The sequence below is a fragment of the Thunnus maccoyii genome, chromosome 20 (genome assembly GCF_910596095.1).
Source record: "Thunnus maccoyii chromosome 20, fThuMac1.1, whole genome shotgun sequence".
In the NCBI taxonomy this organism is placed as follows: domain Eukaryota; kingdom Metazoa; phylum Chordata; class Actinopteri; order Scombriformes; family Scombridae; genus Thunnus; species Thunnus maccoyii.
Window position 1 is genome coordinate 22,413,041 of NC_056552.1, and position 17,132 is coordinate 22,430,172.

Consider the following 17,132-nt stretch of genomic DNA (forward strand, 5'->3'; position numbering starts at 1 on the left):
AAACAAAATAACAGGTCAAATTGTTGTTACAGTCTAACATAACCCAAGCTAATGTACTTGTTTGTATTTCCAAACAGAATGTGTCACTTTCACTTACAAGACAAAAGTTTTGAGGATGAAGATAAACCGATGTGTTCGCTCATCTGGTTTGTTGTGCTGCGCTTTTCCTCTATTACTTACATTCTAATCACCAATGAGGCATTAGGGTTATTCACTTCAGTGTGTTACCTCACCTTTTTGTCTGCATCTCTAGTGTTCCATTAATTATTATGCATTATCCATCAGTTTTGGTGCACCTCAATTGGTACCACATCACCATCACGGTGACCTCATCAAACCACAACCCCAATCAGCAGGATATGACCTCAATCAGACTATCTCAAAGCTTAATGTTGTTACGTACAAGGAGTGTGGACAAGGATGTGCGACTACTGTTACTGAGCTGGATTAGACTGTAAGTGAGGAAAATGTCCTTTCAATTTCACAGAAGGCGTGATGGCACAAGTCCCTGTTCTGTTATGTAAGACTGAAAAATCTTAATATTGGTAAGGCGCTTTTTCATTTTCTGTGTGTATGTGTGTGTGTGTGTGTCCACAGTATTGAAGCTCTTGAAGATGGCGGTGGGGATGAGAGCGTTGCTGGACACCGTTATGCAAGCCCTGCCTCAGGTACTCTGTCAACACTGAATCCCCTGAACTCATCTGTTGTTCTCCATCATGGATCTTTCACATCCTAACATGTCCCACAGAAGCTCTCCCCAGAAGCATTTCTTTTCTGGTGCACAGTTTTCTTTTTCAAGGCGTCGCCATTTCCCATGAGCTTTTTGCCAACTCTAGAGACCCTTATTTGCATAACCAGCCCCTCGCGGTGATTGAAAATGAATGTAGCTTGAGGTTTTGTTTTGAATGATGGTGGGTGGATTCGAGGGTGGCAGAGTTGGTAAATTAGAGCAACTTCGCCAGTGTTTGGATTGAGAGGAAAAAATAACACAGCCCTATATTCACAGCAGTCTTTGATACCACCTCTGCCTCTTTCATTCAGAGAGAATCAGAAAGATTGAGTGTTGTTCCAGGTTAATTTCTCCCAGAGCTTTTCAGAAGTATTCATAATTGATAAATCCAATAATAGGAGGTGGTGGGGGTGTGTGCAAGTTGCCACGCGCTGAATAGCATTGACAGTAGCAGTTGCAGCAAACCCTAAAGCTTTCCATTTCCTAAACCCACCTCTGTATCAACACTCCTACTTCATATTACCCCAGATCGGCTGAGCTCCTCCTCATAATTTTATTCAGATTTTGCTTCTTTTTCTCCTTTGTGCCAATCACTCATTCATTGTGTTATTATATCACTGTATCCTCCCATAGTTTACATTTTCTCCTGGCAGCTTCATCACAATTCTCCATTTATTTTCTCACTGGAATGAGCTGTTTGTTGTCCCTCGTTATTGGTTTATTTTTCTTGGGATTTCTCTCCTCTGGCTAATCCCTCTCTCTTCCTGTTGTCTCTCTGCAGGTGGGGAATCTGGGTCTTCTCTTCATGCTTCTCTTCTTTATCTTTGCAGCGCTGGGTGTGGAGCTGTTTGGTGATTTAAGTAAGGGCATGGACATATGCATTATATACAGACAGTCAGGCAAACCAGACCATAAAGATTCACATTTGTTGATACTGCTTAGGCGCAGGCATGCACAGAGTGTTTAATCCTCCCCTCTGTGGGTTTAATCTGTCTGATGTTAATTGCTTTCTAGAATCCTTTGTTCAAATACCATATTGATCCCTCTAATTGTGGCTCCTAGCTTTCAGAGTAATGAAATTGTATTATTGTTATTATGATTTCATTGCAAAGTCCTATGCTGTGACAACTTAAAAGTCTCAATCTCTTATCTTAATGTCTTTCTTTTGCCGTCTGGCTATTGCTGTCCGTCTTCGTCCCCTCCCTCTTCCTTGTCTTCTCAGTTTGTGACGAGCGCCACCCATGTGAGGGTCTGGGCCGCTATGCTACATTCAAAAACTTTGGGATGGCATTTCTGCTGCTCTTCAGAGTTTCCACTGGAGACAACTGGAATGGCATAATGAAGGTGAAACTAACACTGCACTTAGAATCTTGAACGCAGACATACACACTCTCCTTAGATTAATCCTGACATACTTGAAAATACATTAAGCAGGAATACAAGAGATTTACTGGTGATGTGTTGATGTGTCATCTCTGGGGATGGCTTTGTTGCAGATGACTACATAGAGTATCAGGGTTGTCCCTCCCTTATTCACCAAAGGCCCAATAGTAGTTGGTTGGCATTAAAGAGTAGCGGAGGTGTTGGCATTTTAGCTGTAGGACAATTAAGATAGCAGGTAGGTTATCAGTTATTTTCAAGGAAATTTTCTTCCTTTTCAAATTAATCAAAAATGTTTATGATTGTCTGTCTTTAATAAAGCCCTATTTATATGACCGTGCCCATTATCTTTCCCTAACCTTAACCATGCTGTGGTTGTAGTTACATATTGTAGGACTACGTAAGTTTAAAAAAAAGAAGAAGAAAAGATTGGCACTAAACATTTAAAATTCTCATCATTGAATGTCATTAAGGGTTTTTGCAGAATCATACAATATCAATGTCTGGATAAGGCAACTGTTAAATTTGTCTTTCTAATCCGCTTTAATTACTTTTCCTATTGCTTGGGGGCAGCACAACAAGCTCAGCACAACATAGACATATCACCTTTTTAAGTTGACATGCTAAACGCATTAGCAAATAGTTGCCTACTAACACAGAGAAAGATAAGCATTAATTTGGAGTCGTGTTTGTGTCCACCTGACAATTGTAAGTCCGATATTTAGCTTTGTTTTTGTCTCCATCAAAATATCTGGAAAAATCTGGCTCTTAAGTTGCTGAATGCTCCACTATGTTCACCAGCTAGTCGCTAACTTTTTCTGTCTGTCGTCTGATACTGGACAGGTAGTGTACAGTGAGTTTATCAGAGCTTTATGGCTGAAAACAAAGCTGATGAAAGTGGTGAGAGTGAACAAGATCGATAAAGTTGCAGGCTGTAAAACCAAAACTTTGAGCTGAAAGACACTAAAACACTGTAGAGCTGAGGGGAACTACAGGGTTGGATGATATTTCTCTGTAAGTTTGTCATGATCAATTTCTAACAAAAACATTGATTAATATTAGTATATCAGCTTTAAGCTATGCTAATTTCATGTTTTATGCCTCTTCCAGGACACATTAAGAGACTGCGCCCATGACACCAGCACCTGCTACAACACTGTGGTCTCTCCCATCTACTTTGTCTCCTTCGTCTTGACGGCTCAGTTTGTCCTGGTCAACGTTGTCATCGCCGTCCTGATGAAGCACCTGGAGGAGAGCAACAAGGAGGCCAAGGAAGAGGCGGAGCTGGAGGCTGAGTTGGAGCTGGAGCTACAGAATGACGGGGGAGACATGGCAACAAGGTCGCCCCAGCTCAACCCTCTGGCATTGGGCATGGACAGGTCGAGTTCTGGGGGCTCCCCCTGGAGGTCCACCGGAGGAGGGGACAGGGAGCAGGAAAGGGACGGTCCTATGGACTCACCCACTGCTGATATAACCAGAGACTCTGTAAACATCAGAGCAGACCCCCCTTCATGCCTGGACCCCCCGCTGGAGGTGAGGAATCCTTTTTGTGTCGCTTGTATGTTATGTGTATGTGTGTGGATACATATTATGCCATTTTTCTGCATGGTTCACTCATTAGCCATTTTTAAATGAACTCTAAAAACACGCCGTTGTCTTAATCTATGTATTGGTAAGCTTGACATCACTGTTCACTAGTAGAGGTGACAGATATTTAGATAACATCTAGATCAGATTGTTAGGTTTTCTGTGGTCCAGGCAGCTCCCTGCATGACATAACAGATGCTCTGAGGTCACTTCCTGCTGGGGACCAGGCTGTGAGGCCAGTCAGATGACCGCTACATCTCTGGTCATTAGTTGTGACTCTGGTTCAAACCATTAGTTAATTCTCCGGCCCATGCTGAGGGGCACTTAGCATGCTGGATGGTATAAGACATAATGAATTCCTTGGGAGTATTGTCTGCACTCTACTGTCTTCATGTAAGGACTGTAGCCCATACATAAACAAACTATTGCAGATATGGCCATATGTGGACATATTCACTACACAGCTGGCAGCATTTCAAAATATAAGTGGATGCATTTCTGTGTACTGTATCCAAAAATAGGATCATAATTGTAAGTGTACCCTTTGATATGAGGTCGTTGGTCAAGATGCATTAAAATGCTGTTTTCCATGTTGAATTTATTACTCTACCACATATGAACACATAGACGTTACTGTTATTATGCAGACTGTATGTTTAAAAGAGATTAGCTTGCTACAGTTTATGTCAAAGGCAATAATTTATTCAGAAAATGTACAGAATTTATTATTTTGTGCAAACGATGCTGACCTATAACAGGGTAGTTTACAGTGTGTGTGTGTGTGTCTGTGTGTCTGTGTGTGTCTGTGGCTGGTCCCTGTAGAGGACATGCCAGTCATAGATAGGTCACAGTGCCATGGGAAAGCTGGACCACAGGGCCTTGTTGTTCACTTTAACAGCTATTTCCAGACAGCGGGGAACTTTTTGGGATAGGAAATAGAGGTCTCGCTATCGTTATGTTCCCTCTCTAAGATGTTATCTGTCTTCCTCCGCCACTCTCCCAAAACATGTGTGGTTAAACCCCAATCTCTTCTCTAGGCCTGTGGGAGACCAGTTCTACTGCAGTGTTGTAATGCCCCCTTGTGGATTTGAATGGTAACACTGTAACATGTGAGTTGACAGTGGTTCACAGGAGGAGGTTGTAATTGTTGTTGCAAAGATAGTCTTTACAGGTAGTTTAGGACAATGTTACGTCAAAGGCAGTCTCCAAATGAATGATATAATTCCACTCTTTTCCAATAAAGGTTACATATTTTCACAAGTATATTAAGTATCTCAAAATATAGATTGTGTCCAAACATGTCTAGAGACAAGGAAAAATGCATCACATGAGATTATCTCAAGTAGATGTTTCTTCATTAAATGACCTTCTAGTTCTCCTTCATGGATATGTTTCTTCTGTCTTGTTTCTGTTTTTATATCTGTTTGTTTCTACCTGATCGACTGTCTTTTTTCCTCCCTCCCTTTCTGTGTGATCCATTCTTTTTCTCCACATTTATTCATGTATCTCTGTTTGGATTTCTGTCTTTCCCTTTTTGTCTGTCATTTACTTTTTTTACAACTTCTGCTGCCCCTCTCCCTGTCTTTTCTCTCTGCATTATTCAAGTTTGTCCAGCGGAGAGCGATGTTTGACTCAGTCTCCCTGGTCATCCAGGGCTCAATGGAGGGGGAGTTGAGTTTGATGGACAACCTGTCCGGCTCTATCTGCCACTACTACGCACTGCCCCCCAGGCCCAGCAAGCACAGCACCGACAAGAAGGTCAATAACCAACCGTAACACCACTGATGACTCATGTCCTCCATTTCATACATCCAGTGGGTCTTATTTCTCTCCATTATGTAGGGCTGCATGAAAACAAAATTAAATGCATCAGTTAATTATTAAAAAAAACAACAAAAAGAGTCTTGTTTTCCTTTACACAATGCAAACAACAGTTGTATTACCTGTTTTCAATGTGATTCCATACAAGGATTTACTCAAAACAAGTGATAATGCTTTTAAAGGGTTAGTTCACTCAAATTACAAAAAATATTTTCTCACCTAGTGGTATTCAGCCATGCAGGTACTTTTTAAGTTTTATTTGTCCAGGTTTAACACACCTTTCATACAATGGAGGTGAATGGAATGTTGTTTATGGTGCTCACCGCATTGAATGTTATTATTGAATGACATTTACAGACTTTCCACAACGTGTTCAATGGATTATCCAGAGGATCAGTGGGAAGACTAATTTTGCAGTTGAGTGTTTTAAATGTCATTTTTCAACGCTGTGAGCAGCACAAAAGGGATACCGTTCACCTATATTGTATTGGGATGAAGGACGAAATCTCAGGCAGATACCTCAAAACCAGGACAAATGAATCCAGAACTATCTGGATGGGTAGATACCTCCAGAGCAATGGTTCCTAAACGAGAGGGATTCCACAGGGGTGTCACGAGATGATTACTGGAGTGATAGAGAGTGAACAGGTAAAGACAAAATTCTGCTGCTCAAAATGATGTTCATTTTTCTCTCACATTTGCTTTTTTCTTATGAAATGCTGTGGTCTTACCTCTTCATGCCTCTAAAAAATCTAAAACCAAAGGGCAAATGACACTTTGAATGACCTAGTCACATCTTATAGACATACAATCAGTGATAAGTTGTGGTAAGTAGACAGGACTTTGTCTTAAGGAAGCTGTTTTTTCTTCTTTTGTAATTTGGGTGAACTGACCCTATAAATAAAGTCAATTACTCTGCAAGTATGGAGATGAACTTGGATGACTCCTGATTGAATTGATTTTTATTGAAAGCAGGTGATATTATCTCACCTTATTGGCAGATTTTACAATTTCTTTGAATGAGAATAAAAATTTATGACTCAGTTCTAGACTAAATTTCCTGAAGATGGATAAGTTTTGTGGTCCACAGAATTTCTGGCCTATAAAGTATTAAGAGTTATGCAGGAAAATGAGGACATACTGTCAGCAGAACTTAATTTCAATAATTTGGTTTAAAAAAAAAAAGCATGCAATGTGATGTTTGCTAAATATTGTGCAGCCCTGCAGTCATTACCATTTTTGTACTGGCAGTCCTCCACATTGAATATTTTTCCCTTTCCAACCAGCACTGTTGCCCACCACAGTGCAGTGCGTCATAACCCGCTTCAGCCATGATCTCATTCCCTCACTCACGTCTTCACTCAGACTCATTCATGCTTGGCAGGTCTTTGGTCTGGTTCAGCAGCCTCAGTGACAATGCTTTAGAGTCTGCTCTGTCTCCTCCACACAGCTTTGAGTCTGTGCTTGTGCGCCTGTATGTGGGTGTGTCATGTCTGCATGTGTGTATATGTGTATACCTACTTTGCCACTTTGCCATCAGTCGCATCAAAGTGATCGTAAACCAACCTCAGGCATTCCTGAAGCAAGCAGAGCACACTCTTACACCCGAGTCTGCAGTGTAATGGCTCAATCAATAAGCTATAGATCACAGTCACTGAATAATGCATCTGGGTGCCTCTTTCCCTCATTTGAAGGCAAATTTGGACCGATTACATTAGCAGTGCAAAACCTCATCTTCTAAAAGCTTTAAATGGGCTCGAGATGTCATTATTAGATGCCATAGGCCACCTCCCTCATTCTGATACGTTAGCAAAAATGTTTTCCATTAAGTTTCATTCCCTGCCCTTCTCTGCACAGACGGCCCATTTGCCTGTCAGAAAGCATTTTCCCTGTTAAGCCGGTACAAGGCAAAATATACAGCAGCTCCTTTTACAGAAGCCAGAAACGCTCAAGGCTACTAAACACTCCAAGACTGAAGCCAAACTCAGCAGAGCTCCAGGATTCAAAAAATAAGCTTCTGGGATTCAGCTTATTTAGCTGTACAGGCGCTTAGAGGTGCTCTGTTTAACATTCAGCTCCATAGTTCTGAAATGACTCTACATATGTTACGTGTCATAATGGCAGGTCTGTGTTTATACTATATTACAAAGAATCTATGACTCCTCTCCCCGTTTGATTGTGTTTTTCCTTTGAATTTGAAAGTGTGTGTCTCATTTGCATCATGTTAAACAGTTTATTGAGAGTCATCAGGCTGTACATTTTATTGTGTGTTTGTGTGTGTGTTTGTGTGTGTGTGTGTGTGTGAGTGTATGTGTGTACCCTGTCATAATATTGCTTTTGAAAACCCCGCAATACAATAATCATAATCTATTTTAAAAAGCTTGTGTCTCAAGGTGAGAAAAAAAAGTCCTCATTTAGTTCAAAGCCTGTAAATTTCCCTTCTTGTATGTTTTCCTTTTTTTTTTTTTTTTGCTCTACTACATAATTCCACTGTTGTATATATTGTTTCAGACATGTATTTTCCTGGTAGCTATAGGTCTTATCTGTCTGTAACGTCCTTATATTTGTGTGTTGCACGGAGTGTGCGTTTGATTTCTCTGCTCACCAGGCGTTGTCTCTTCCTGCCTAGATCCCTCTAGCGGAGATGGAAGCTCTGTCTCTGGCCTCTGAGAAATCCTGGTCCCTAGCTCTGACAGAAGACTCGGTCCCCGACGATTTTAACCCCCTCTTTCTAACCAGTCAGGAATGCAATGTACTGACAGTTCCTCTCTTTCTTTCTCCATTCCTCTTCCTTCTCCTCTCCTCTGCAGTATCTTGTAGTGTTTCCTTCCCAGGGCGCTTCCAAAGCCACCTGCCCCCCCCACTACTCTCACACCATGCAGCTTAGTTTAACAGGGAAAACAACTGGATACTAATTTGGCCTGTTGTCCCAGCAAAAAACATTATTTAAAGCCACTGTGTGTAGAACGTATGTGTTTATAGTATCTTTCAAATTATTCACATGGCTTAAAGGTGCCCGAGTGCATTTTCTTGTTAACAAAAGTTACACAACCACCGGGGGGCGCTGTCAAAAACCCAGATAGCATACCCAGATTGCACTTCAGGCAATGATGAGGCACTGCTGGCCTTCCTCTGGCCCTGACAAAATGGCCCATATGGAAAATGGCAAATATGGCCCAAATATCCCAAATCAAATGTGGGCCTTTTTTGGTAAAGATGTGGTGCTCTCAGGCATGTGTATTCTAGATGTGGGCCAGTTCTGGTTTATCTGGTTTGTTCTTGGTTGACATACAGCATTGCTATGGCTTGCTTGTGGCCCAGATCTGGGAAACAGGAGCAGACCGCCCAAGTGCCATCATTCCACGCAGTATGTGGGCCAGATGACAGTGCCAAAAGTGTCGAGTCTGGGCCACAGCAATTCTGCTATCTGGGAATGTTCAAATTTTATACATAGTGGCTTAAAAATAATTTTCTTATCAGAAAATACAGTAATTCTTTATTTTACTTGTCTGTAGTTTTCCCATAATTTCCTAGAAATAACCTGATATGTTTCTTTAGATTCATGTAATGGGAAATTGCTGATCACTCAATAAACACACAAAGAGAGCATTGTTAGTTTATGAAATAATGTAATCAAATAATACAATCAGAAGTATAATGCATCATAGTTCTGGAGACAAAGATACCACTAGCTATACCAACAGCTCTTTGTCTGAAAAGTTGGCACTTAACCAGTCCCTTAAATACTACTTGTACAGAATTTAAGACATCTGTTTACTAACCTTACAGGTCAGCAACCAACCCTCAGATAGAAACACAAGTCAAAAGTTCAACTAACCTTCTTTCTTTACGAACTAACTGTTAAACACACAACTGCCTCATCTTACACAGCATAGAACTAAGTTTAGAATAGACATAGCGCAGAGGACTTTAGAACAGGTGTGAAACACAAACTAACACTAAACTGAACTTAAACACTATCTGAAACATGTATGATATATACAAGAAATACATCAAATGATAACCTACTATTCAGTTTTCTTTCACATTCACTGGTCGGAAAGGACTATGTAATATGTTTCTAAGGGACATTGGAGACAGTGTTCAATTGATGCACCTCTAATGAATTCATTCCAACTAACTGTTAGCAAAACTTTCTTTAGTGAGCACAGTGGGTCGATAAACCTGCAAAAATGTAACATTTATTTAAAGACAAGCCTGCAACTTAACATTATGGAGAATACCATTTCCATTATTATTATTATTATTGTCATTTATCATCACTCTGATTTTTTTTCTTGCTTTAAAGCACTTTGGATCAACTGTGCTGTGTGTGAAGTGCTTTATAAATAAAGTTGAGTTGAGAACTTTATCTATAATTGTACAAGATTACTTTACTTTCCAGGAAACAATTAGCAACTTACAGACTATAAAATAAAGCCTTGCCCACAATACTTGTGTACTTGCCAGCTGACAGATGTATTTGTCGTCATTGTGACTTATGCATGCTTCCTCACTGGCATTAATCTATACATTAATCTATCATTGTGAGAAAGGACATCCTCAAGCTAAAGCGAAAATTAATTAAACGTCATCTGGGTGTCAGGGTATAATTAACAAGCAGTTTGGCTCATTAATGATTACACCACTTCCCCATAGTCACATGACTGCCCCAGAGAATGTCACTGTAACCTTGGCTCATGCTGGACATCCAGGCCAGCAATGCAGTAGGATCGATTTATACTGTATATCATCCCTCTTAGAAACAAGCTCTCTCCAGCCAGAGAAACCCAGCCAACACACTGCACAAAATCACTTCTAATTGGATCGTGCTGGGACAAATACAAAAAAAAAAAAATGAAGGCAGTGAAGAGGAAGAGGAGAACAAGTGGCATTGAAAGACCCTGGTGAATCTAACCATGTGCTCTCCGAACTTTCTCTTCTCTTTCTCATTCCACCTTTCCAGCCTGGTGTGTGTTACTTTCCAGTCCAGTAGAATAGTGCGCCTCCTCACCTGCCAGTTTGCAGTTTTCTCTCCTTTGTCTCTTTTCTTACTTCTTATTTTTCTTTCCCTGTAACCTCTATCCTCTCTCTCTTTCTGTTTTTTTCCCCTTTCCTCAGTTTTCTGTCTTTTTCCTATGTGCTTTACATGTGAGTCCACGTGTCTTCAGTCTTCTTCTGTGTTAGTACTGTCTCCTGTCTTCCAGCATTGTAGTTTTTACTCCTCTGTGAGTTGTCATATGAGTTACGTGTTTTGCTACGGGGCTGTAAAGTGTGCTGGAGCTCCAGTGGCTCTGTGGTGAATGTGAACTGGTTCTGTAATGGGTCAGGCTGCAGGACACTGCCCAAGCTGACACACAATCACGGAGCAGGCTTACCTACAGTTACATGACTGGGAGGATTAATGCAGTCACAAGAGTGTCTTATACTTCAAAATAAGAAAGCGCTCGGAAAGTTGAATTTTAGCCGGGTCTTGGTTCTGTGATCTGTGGCAGCTCTGTGCCAGTCAACTCCAACGTCTGTTTTCTGTGTATGCTGATGACCACTGCCTCTTTGTTCATTGTATGGTAGAGAGATATCAGCTGTGAATGTGTTAGAAAGAGCGTGAGAATGATTGAGTTAAACTGTAGGCCCAGACCTTCCAGCTCCAGAGGGACACTGACTCCTTTCTCTCCTTCCCCAGCCGGAGCAGCTCAATCCCGGGGAGCCACTGGAGGACAACCTGCTGAGTGTCAGGAAGCCTACGGTGGGACGCACACACTCCCTGCCCAACGACAGCTACATGTTCCTACCCCTGCAGCCTTTGGGCCAACCAGCCACGGCTCCAGCACAGCTTCTAGCACAGACACAGGGGCCCCAGCACATATTGGGCATCCACAAGGCCCAATCAGGTAATGTAGATATATAAACATCACAATAAAATGAGCTTCCTTTGTTGTAGAAACCAGCACCTGCAACATAACACAGCAACACCTGCAAACTTTATTTTCTTTTTTATAAGACACCACAGTTGCAGCGTTGTAGTTTTTTTTTTTTTTTTTTGATCCTGAATCTCTGACATCTCATTAGGGTGAGGCAGAAATGGGAGGCCTTGACTTTCACGTTGCACAGGTTGACACAGGAAGATGCAGGCCATTTCCTCTGAGAATCAACACACCTGCTCCAGCTGGGGTTTTTTTATTTACCTGTCATATGACTGCTGTGCTTGTTTGTGCTCAGGCTCCAGCAGCTCGGTGCGTTCTCAACCGGAGGAGTTTTCCCAGCAGCTGACCGTCCCCACAGACCTCTTCAAACCCATCAGCCCCCACAGCCACTCGGACTCAGAGAGTATACCACGACTTCCCCCTCCCAGACGCAGACATACACTGAGCCGCACGCTCCGCAGACAGGTGACCCTCCACATATATATACGCATCCGTACCGTTTCATGAAGGTTTTAACTTTGCTCCAAGATCACTTCTCAGTCTCCTCCTGTCTGTATCTGTACTTTATGTGATGACAACTATGTTTTATGTCTGCGGTTCTCAGCTATGTGCCATTTAGGGCTTTTGGTCTAGAAGTTTTTACTCCTACCAAACACTATCTAGTAGACACAAATAGATGATCTTTGTGTTTGGTGTGAATAAAAACCTGTAGACCTTTGGGTTCAGAATGACAACAGAGTACACTGTTGAAGATTATGAGAATAAAGTCATCATTTTGAGAAAAAAGTCATAAGTTGTAATTTTACAAGAAGTAAGTTGTAATATTATCATACTAATATCATAATATCATATTAAACTCATATATATATATATATATATATATATATATTTTTTTTTTTTTAAATAAAATAATATTTTGAGAATAATATAATATCAAAAAGTACTGTTTGTTCCACAGGGCACCTTTAACTCTCCTCCTCAAAATCCAATGCTTGGCCACACTTTGCACAATCTTATTTTGAACCAAGCATATTCATATTTTTATTAATGACATAGCTTAGTACAATCATTCTTGTGCACAGAAGCATCACAAAATGATCCATCGCCTGTAAATGCTTCCACCAACACACACAGTATGCACTGGACTGTTGACATAAATCTAGTATTTTTTTATTCTAGTTCTCTATTTAAAAAACTTTTTTTGGGGTGTAGTTAATATTTATATAAATGTTATACAAATAAGCACAAGGGTATTGAAATAATTATACTTGATCCCATTCATATTTTTGCTCCCCACCCAAACAGACAGCTGTGCCAAAGAGCAAAGAGATCAAAACAGAAGTTGTGTTTTGACTGGAAAAGGATTAAATCCCTCTGACACACACTGAGCAGTCTTATGACATGAGTTTATTCACATAGTATTTATAATATAATGATATAAGAAAACATTTTAATTGTAAAATGACTTATTTGTTGAAAAATTCTGACTTTATTCTCAAAACTGTATGACTTGGTGCTCCAAATCTCACATTTCTTTTCCATAAGAGTGGCCCTAAAGTCCTGGATATTCACTGCTTTACAGCTTTCACTTTCTGTAAAGCTGTAAAACACTTTCACTGCTTTTACAGCTTTTGTTGCATGATCTAAACAGTGTCACTTTTCTTCCTTCTTCTTTCTCCCCATCTTCCTGATATTCCTACGTTTTACTAACTGATCTGCTGTCTCATTCTCCATATTGTATCTGTTATTCTCTGATCTCAGTTCAGTTGGGCCCAAAAGCCGCCCAACCCTGAGCTACTGCTCAAACACAGATACTCCTGTTTCTGAAACAGCGACGAACAGTAGACTTTAACTACCACTGGGCCTTTCAGAAACACTGGACTTCATGTTCATCTTCCAAGAGACAGACAGACTAACACACACACAGGCCCCCCCTCCTTTTTTTAAAAACCTTTTTGTTACTCATTTGCCCAGATGTTTGTCTACTGCTAACCATCAGCCACAAAGCATCCCATCTAAAACTCTAATAGGTAGCTTTGCCTGAAGGAAACCTTGCTCTTTTATGAGCAACAGGAGCTAAGTGTAATATTGCATCACTGAATTCTTCAGTAGCTGGGTGACAGAATGTATTCAAACCAGACGGAGATGTACTTTGCCTGATACCGTAGGTGTTAAATGAACCCACAAAACAGTGCACTTACTACACTACAAACTATAGAACTCAGGGGATTGCTAAAGAACAGCAAGTGCTGTCCATATGCATTTGGCCATTTTGTACACACACTACCATGGTGATAGACTACTTGTGACTTTTGTATTGTTAGAGTTTGAAAGGTACATAATTGTTACTGGGTGCAGTAGATGTTATACATAACCCGTCTGACTGGGTGATCTCTGTCTGATCTGATTTCCAGTATTGTTCTAGTTTGCATTCTTCTCATTGGTTACCTGGTGTTGTACTGCTTTGGCTGGTGATTGGTCTGGCCTGACTGTGACCACTAGGTGTCTCTGTGGTCACACCGTTCAGGCTCATGCAAGGAAACCCATTACTCCAAACATTTATCAATGCCTTTTGTCCTCATCTCCATAGATTTCAGATTTATTTTAATTGACCTAATTCAACACAATTACATTCAAGTACTATTTATTTCCTTTTTCGCAGTCTGTGGTCTGTGAGGGGTGAGAACAAGTCATGAGTTCATGAGGACATTTTTATGAGTTTCAGCAACCATTGTGCTTACTAACCCTTCCTCTCCTACAGTAGTTGCGTATCGTGTTCACCCTCTGACTGTTGACCTCACACCCTGTAGATCTGTACAAAGGTAAGGAAACACTGGTCAGAATTGGGCTGCGAAATCTACCAAGAACTGTTCTGCTGAAGGTTTACAGGCTTTTGTGTGAACGGTCAAGGGTCAGAGGGTCATGTAGTCTGGCTCAGAGTTCATTGTGTCAGCCAGCACTCAATCAGCTGAGCGCTTCAGTCCTGCTAAAAAAAGCAGCGTGCACTCTCCTAGGCTGCATTCAGAAGAGAAAACAGAGATTATGCCTAAAATAGCAAATTAGACTCATTTCATACCAACAAGGTGAAGGGTGTTTCTAAAACAATGTCATTATGTCATAACAACCACAATCCTTCAAACACTGTAAAATGTGGGCTAAAAAAGTTTATCAGAACAGAGTTTTAGTGGAGTTTGAGCACAAGTAGTGCAGCCACTTAACCTACTGTTCTTATCAGACATGAATGCAAAATACTGGCTATACCTTAACAGAAGCAATGCACCATAAAAAAAGAAAACATCCAATAATATCTAAAGTAAGTTGTTTACCCAACGTTCTCTTGACAAATCCTTAATTCTTCCATTGAGCAATGCAGTGTAACTTCTGTATTTCTCTTCTATTTCGTGGCAGGATGTTAGTTTAACCCTTTGTGCCCACAATGAGAACTAGAGAGGATTCTGGGAATGTGCTGGCCTGACTGTGAACTTTGACCCAAAGTACTGCTTCTCATCCTCATCACCTCACACTAACTAGTATCCCCCTCTCATCTCCTCTGATCCCCTGTACCCTGGGTCTCCTCCATCTCTCCCTCCCCTCCTCTCATTGCACATTTACCCCCATCCTCCTCACCCCTTCCCTCCTAAATATTTCATCCCGCCCTCTCCCCTCCATACCCCGTCTTCCAGGTTGCAGTGTCTACTGATTCTCAAGAGGCCCTATGTTCAGATGGTGGGGAGAGCAGTGAAGGACTTGTGAATGTGGCCTCTCTGGGCCTCCCTCCATCCCCCTCCTCCTCCTCCTCTTCCTCCACCACCTCTCCCTCACCCCGCTCCCATCATCATCAGCAACCTGCTCTCTGCCTGGTCCCCGCCACACCGGGCGCCTCCCCTAAACCCTCGCGGCCCAGCAGCGTGCACACCCAGCACTGCCTCGCCTCCTACTCGCCCTCCTCGCCTCCTCCACTCTTACCAGTCACGCCACACCAACAGGAGGAGGCCTCGGCAGATCAGGAAGTGTCCCTCATTACCCACGCAGGGTTACCTGGCAGTGATGACATGACGATGACGACGGGGCACGACAGCTGCGACGGAGGCAACGAGGGTTACAGTATCTACGCAGGCTGCCAGGAAAGCCGGAGTCCTTGTTTGAGGCAGCTGAAGAGGTTCCATAGCGCTGACACACAGGGCCGCAGCACCCTCCTGCCCCGCCCACGCCCTTACTCCTGGTTGGACGACCCGCGGCGCCACTCTGTGGAGGTGTGCTCCTCAGTGGAGTCCAGCCCCCAGCGCAGCACCACCTCCACCTCCTCCGGCTTTGTGTCGCGGGCTGACAGCCTGCAGATCCACAGCCAGACCTCCACTCAGACCTCGCTGCCCTCACCCCGACGCAAGAAGAAGATGAGCCCGCCCTGCATCTCTGTGGACCCCCCCGACGGACTGGAGCCCCAGTCTGGCCTCTACCCAGGCCTGGGTGGACTCGGGGGCATGGGGCTGGGGGGGTTAGGGAAGCCCCCTCCTCTACCCAGCCGGGACACCTGCCTGAGGAGGAGGGCGCCCTCCAGTGACTCAAAGGACTCCTTTGACTTGGGTGTTGGGGAAGGTTCAGGACAGGACGGTGGCTCGCCAAACCCCAACACCAACCCCAAGCTACTGACTCTTCCCAGTTTCTCCTTTGAGAAGACAAGCTCTGAGCACTGAACACTGATACTCAAACACACAGATACACACACGCACACAGCTGGACGAACAACAAGCCTCTACACACACAAACACACGATGCACTCTGTGTATCTGTGATGGTGATAGTTCTAGTAATAATGCTGTAGAGAGTAATAATGGTAAAACTACAACAAACAGTAAAACCATCCTTGGTTTCATAAGGAGTGCAGTACTGTAGTAGTGTGACCACCCCTTGTCTTTGTATTGTTACTGCCAAAACAACAAGAGAAGAGACCAAACAACAACACAAACATGACTGTCTCTCTTCTGCTACGCCTGCATGCCACTGGCTGCAGCTTGACCCCATCACCTCTGGAGTGACATCAGCACCTGGGATTTGGCGTCACCCGTGGTCGCCATTTGAACCGCCTGGTGTTGCACAGGGTGGACTTTGCCCGGTCAATGGAGGTACAAAGCAATATGAACGTTTTAGAGACACTATTTTCTTAAATTATTGGGCCATAGTGTTTGTACAGGATGTTGTTTTTTTAATTTCATTCTATTGTTATTTTCATGTCTTTTTGTGACTTTGTTTGTTTTTTGTTTTGTTTTTTTTGGTCAAAATGGTTTGTCTTTGTCTTTTTTTTCACTGTAGGATATTTCTAGCTTTCTTGGTTTACTGAGGAAAGTGAACGTTTTTTCAAAGTGCTGAAAACCATGTATTTGTAGGAATAATATATAAATATATATATAAAAAAGTCATTAAACTGAGCTTGGATTTTTAAGCACACACATTAGACCGTGGTGGTTTGATTGTTAGAGTGGAAAAGGAGGCTGCAGTCAGTTTTCTGACCTGGTGAGACAGAGCTGATCTCTTCATTGACATCTCGGGTAAGTAAAATGTTAACGGTTTTCGTTGTACAGCCTCTCTAACCTTACTACATAGTACAACATAGAGTAAAGCTATAGTATATAAGTTTTTTCTGATGTTTTTTTTATTTAAAATATGAACCTGGCAGCAGAATAGAGATATTC

General features: G+C 42.1%; 1 protein-coding gene across 20 annotated transcripts in view; it reads left to right on the forward strand.

Annotated features, from left to right (window-relative positions):
* cacna1g (calcium channel, voltage-dependent, T type, alpha 1G subunit) overlaps positions 1 to 16,881 on the forward strand; it is a 271,804-nt gene extending 254,923 nt beyond the window's left edge. For 15 of the 20 annotated variants that reach the window (XM_042397382.1, XM_042397395.1, XM_042397393.1 and 12 more), the window contains 9 exons: positions 598 to 668; positions 1,512 to 1,590; positions 1,953 to 2,074; positions 3,221 to 3,643; positions 5,303 to 5,455; positions 8,148 to 8,270; positions 11,202 to 11,409; positions 11,738 to 11,907; positions 15,126 to 16,881. In XM_042397382.1, the coding sequence (XP_042253316.1) occupies positions 598 to 668; positions 1,512 to 1,590; positions 1,953 to 2,074; positions 3,221 to 3,643; positions 5,303 to 5,455; positions 8,148 to 8,270; positions 11,202 to 11,409; positions 11,738 to 11,907; positions 15,126 to 16,136 (2,360 nt within the window). In that variant the 3' untranslated portion in view covers positions 16,137 to 16,881. The remainder of the gene's footprint in view (positions 1 to 597; positions 669 to 1,511; positions 1,591 to 1,952; positions 2,075 to 3,220; positions 3,644 to 5,302; positions 5,456 to 8,147; positions 8,271 to 11,201; positions 11,410 to 11,737; positions 11,908 to 15,125) is intronic. The other 5 variants (XM_042397401.1, XM_042397402.1, XM_042397396.1 and 2 more) reach the window with 4 other exon arrangements.
* The last annotated feature ends 251 nt before the right edge of the window (positions 16,882 to 17,132 follow it).